The 4,364-nt window shown below is 52.1% G+C and overlaps 1 protein-coding gene across 1 annotated transcript; it reads right to left on the reverse strand.

The window, feature by feature from the left end:
- Positions 1-800: 800 nt before the first annotated feature.
- On the reverse strand, positions 801-3,198 carry CITED2 (Cbp/p300 interacting transactivator with Glu/Asp rich carboxy-terminal domain 2). Its single transcript, XM_010379523.2, has 2 exons — positions 2,955-3,198; positions 801-2,494 (listed from the first exon to the last, which is right to left on the reverse strand). The coding sequence occupies exon 2, from the start codon at positions 2,484-2,486 to the stop codon at positions 1,674-1,676; it is 813 nt and encodes a 270-aa protein (XP_010377825.1). The 5' UTR covers positions 2,487-2,494; positions 2,955-3,198; the 3' UTR covers positions 801-1,673.
- Between the last annotated feature and the right edge of the window lie 1,166 nt (positions 3,199-4,364).

Consider the following 4,364-nt stretch of genomic DNA (forward strand, 5'->3'; position numbering starts at 1 on the left):
CCCACTTAGTTGTAGCTATGGTTTTCTTGGTAAGTCATCTATCTAGGTAAAATTAAAATATTATTTTTAGGTGCTTTGCATCCCATGCATGCAACAGGAAAAGCTCAGAATTCAGGAGAACAGGGCATGCTTAAGAGGGAACATCTTGTAAAGATTGTAATTTGACCTTTGAGTCAACCTGAGCACATTTTTAAATATTATAGGACAAAATTGAAAGCCTCAAGGCGGAATTCTGCCCCCTCTTCCTCTCAGAACTATAAACCAGTCAGACACTGTTTCAGGGATTACCCTAGAAAATATGTACCTATCCTTGGCACTTTCGCTGAAAAATAAAACTATCATCACTGGAGATGGAGGTAGATTTATATTTAATGCCACCCCCATCAATCAATCAGTATATTATTCCAATCTACCTCCATTTAAGTAGTTGAATCAGGTATAAACAGAAACACTTGATTTTTTTGCATCCTGTCCATTGAAAAAGATAATGTTGAATATTGCAAACCTTTCTAACTCTGGAGTACACTTGACATGATGGCAATTAAGGAAAAAAAAAAAGCACTGTGACAACTTTGCAGCTTTTGATTAAAGCACACCAAGAGGCATGTTACAGTAACAATGAAGCATTATGCCAATTATGTTAAATCCTGCTCTCCGCTTAAGCTCATCATGACCTGTTTTAGTGTCCTGTAATTTATCCTTTGGAATGCTTACTCTCATCAATAAGGTGTTCAACTCAAAGACGGGGAAAAAAGCCACCAAAGGTAACAATCACTCCCAAATGACTTCTGGAAAACAAGTTATTTCTTAACTTTTTATTGACATTGGCAAATTAAAATAGAATAAATTAACAAGTATTTTTTCAAAAAAATGTTTTGTACAAAAATACTGTCAAAATTTCCTAAAAAGCTTTCAACACAGTAGTATCTTTTCATGTACTGAATATAACTATTAGCACAGTGTCAAAATGTTGAAGACAGAAACAAAATAAAAATCTGTGAAATGTTTGCCACTGACGACATTCCACACCCTATTATCATCTGTACATATGGGGGCGGGGGGTGGGCAGGGGGGACAGCCAACTTGAAAGTGAACAGTATGACTTTTCCTGATCCAGAACAGTTTGGCCCACATCTGTTTAATCTTCCAGTTTAGCATATTTTAAAAATTAGTCTGTACTCAAATGCATAGTTAAAAAAATGAAGCGAGATGGCAGAGTTTGTGCAGTAATATCTGCCCTTCAAAGTTCATGCAACCAACTAATGCAATTTTTCCTTTCACTTGTAAATCTGAATGCAGTTCAGTCATTTGAAACCATCTACAAAATCCACAAGATTAAGCAGTTTGCCAAGATTAATATCTAACAGTTGAGCACTGGAGAAAGTGAGGGAAAGGAGTAAAAACAAACAACGAAAAGGACCAAGTTAGCTAGATATTTCAACTACATAAGGGAGGTGAATGTCAAGGCTACAAAAACGAAACAAAAACAGGAAAAAAAAAAGTGGCAGCAATTTTTTTAAACCAATTTGTACAAGTTTATAGTTTACTTTGTTTCCAAGTTCTCAAACCTTTCAAGATCTGAAAAGTGAGATACTGTGTCTAAGGGAATGTTTCTTTTAATTCACAACGAAGAAGTTGGGGGTTTGATTTCTTTCGCTGGGGTTTCGATCGAGTCAACAGCTCACTCTGCTAGGCTGCTGTTTGCACACGAAGTCCGTCATAAAATCAAACTCGTTTTGCCCCAGCCAGAGTTCGGGCAGCTCTTTGATGCGGTCCAAACCCATTTCTATCACCAAGGACATAAGAACTTCCTCGTCGATGAAATCAGTGTCTATGACATTGGGCGGCAGCATTGCAGCAGGGACGTGGGCCACGGAGGCGGGCATGTTGCTGCTGCCGCTGCCGCCGCCGCTGTTGCTGCTGCCCGCGCCGCCGCCCGAGCTGCCGCCAGAGCCGCCGGGGGTGCTGCTGCCGCCCGAGCCGCCGGGGGTGCTGCTGCCGCCGCTGTGCTTGGGGTTGCAATCTCGGAAGTGCTGGTTTGTCCCGTTCATCTGGTGGCCTGCAGCAGGGTGCAAATCCGGCATGTAGTGGTTGTGGGGGTAGGGGTGATGGTTGAAATACTGGTTGTTGAGCTTCTGCAGCTGCATGCTGGCCGGCAGGGAGCCTCCCTGACTGGCCACCGGGGGGCCCATGAACTGGGAGTTGTTAAACCTGGCCGCGGGGGCCAGTGCGCTCGGGGGGTGCCCTCCGTTCACAGTCCCCGGCCCCATCGCATGCCTGATGCCGCTCGTGGCATTCATGTTGCCCGCGCCGTAGTGTATGTGCTCGCCCATCAGGGCGTTGAAAGCGTGCTGGGGCTGCTGCTGCTGGTGGTGATGGGGGCTCGGGAACTGCCCCATGCCCATGCGGTGGGCAGGGTGGTGGTGCAGCCCATTGGTGCCGTCGGGGAAGCGCCCGTGGTTCATGGCCATCATATGGTCTGCCATTTCCAGTCCTGGAAGTCAAAAGGGCAGACGATGAGACCCGCGCCACACGTGTCGCCCACCACAGCGCACCCCACTTTTGCCCGCCTCTGCCCCCCAGGATTCCCGGGCGCACGTCGGCTGCAAACCACCCCCCACAAGATCCCACTAGCAGCCTGTGCACCCGAGCTCGCCACCACGGAGGAGCTGCCACTCATAACATAGCCGAGCGCTGCATAAACAGCCCCTTCCCCTGCGATCGGGCGGGGAGACCCAAGCCCACACCCCCTCTGCTCCCCGAAGTGGCCTAATAAAGGAAGTGCCCCGTAGCCCTGCCGCGAACTTCAGGCATTAAATCAGCCCTCCTCATCCTGTTGTTGCACATCCTGTTGTTATTCCCCAGCTTCGCCTCACGCTCTTCCTCCGGGCAAACCCTGCCCTCGGAGGACTGGGCTGGCAGGAGCCCCAGCCAGCTTCGCCCGTCGCGCTTACCTTCCGTTTTTGCGATTTCTGCTCCGAAGACCGAGGGCGGGCTCGTCGGGTCCAGGACCAGCTCAGCAGCACATAGAGGGGGCCTTCTTGGCTTGCAAAACGCTTCGCTGTCGCGATGTCGGCGCCGAGGTCTCGCAGCGGCCGCTGGGGCAGATTCGGAGCCGTTCCCTTTTATTTCCCCTCCGCTGCCCTCACAGCTCGGCAGGACCGCCCGGCAGCTGCCAACAATGAGCTGTGTTTCTTAGGGCTTTGGCCACAGTTAATATAGGCATTTCAGGAAGGGCGGAGCGAGAGCCTCCAGGGCGGGCGGCGCCAAGACGCGGATTCCGGAATACCTTGGACACCCTGGACCGGGTCTGGGAGCCGCGTCCCCGCCACCCGCGGCACGTGCGCAGAGGCTGCGGGGCCCGGGGGCCGCCCCGTCGCCCCGTCCCTCCACGACTCTGGTTTCTTCCCGGCCCAGAAACGCGAGGTTAGTTCAGTCACCCCCGAGGCATGGGGGAAATCCTCCCCGGCCGCCCCGCCCGAAGGTAGCGCCTGCCTGGATAGGAACGGGGAGAGCTCACCGCCCCACTCCGGTTGGATCTTCCCCACCCCCAGCTCTCTCACTCGGCTCACAGCGATCTGGCCGGCCCTCTACGGGAAAAGGGGACTTGCCCAGCGCCCCCGCCCGCCAGAGTGCCCTTCTGCCTCCCCGGTTTTGCAAAAGCTTCCCCAGACTGCGAAGAATGGCTGTGCTTCCTCGAGTTGGGTTTTAAAGACCTGGACAAATAATGCGCCCTTTCCTGACTGCCCTTTCCTAGGTTGTGCCTTTGTGTTTTCATACGGGCAGTAGGTAGACCTACTCTAGATGACCGCGTGTAGATGCATTTTTTTCCTCCACTCCTTTCAAGGACAGGAGCTGGGGGCGGGGAGCGGCAGCGGCTGCAGGTGGACGGAGCGCGCTCGCGGGCCCGGCCAACCCCGCTCCCGCGCCCTGGAATTCCACTCCGCGCTTTCGGGCCCACCCGCCGCTCCCGGGGTACGTGTGCTTCTGCTAAGTTTGCGTTTGCAGCTCTTGGTAGCTTTGGCATCCGAGCTGAGGCGTCTCTGCTCTGTAAACAAACTCAGCGATCCTCGTCCCCAGATCCACCTTTTTGCACATACACAGTTACTTGCTTCTGCTGTTGCCCTGGATCCGGGAGGTGGGGGTGTGTGCAAACTTGCACAGCCTCCCTCCGGGCTCTGCCTGACGGTTTGGGGTTGATTTAGAAGCAAACGGGTTTGTAATTAAGAAATTCGAGGGCTGAGTAAGGCTGCTGCTCCTGGAAAAGGAAAACAAATAGATAACATGGTAATCGCTTTGTAAATAAAGTCGTTCTGGAGGTGGGCACGTAGCTGCACGTCCCGGATGGCACCACGCGCACACAC

This window comes from Rhinopithecus roxellana, chromosome 4, assembly GCF_007565055.1.
Source record: "Rhinopithecus roxellana isolate Shanxi Qingling chromosome 4, ASM756505v1, whole genome shotgun sequence".
NCBI lineage: Eukaryota > Metazoa > Chordata > Mammalia > Primates > Cercopithecidae > Rhinopithecus > Rhinopithecus roxellana.

Coding starts and splice junctions, on each gene's coding strand:
- CITED2 (XM_010379523.2), bottom strand. CDS start 2,486: ATGGCAGACCATATGATGGCCATGAACCACGGGCGCTTCCCCGACGGC.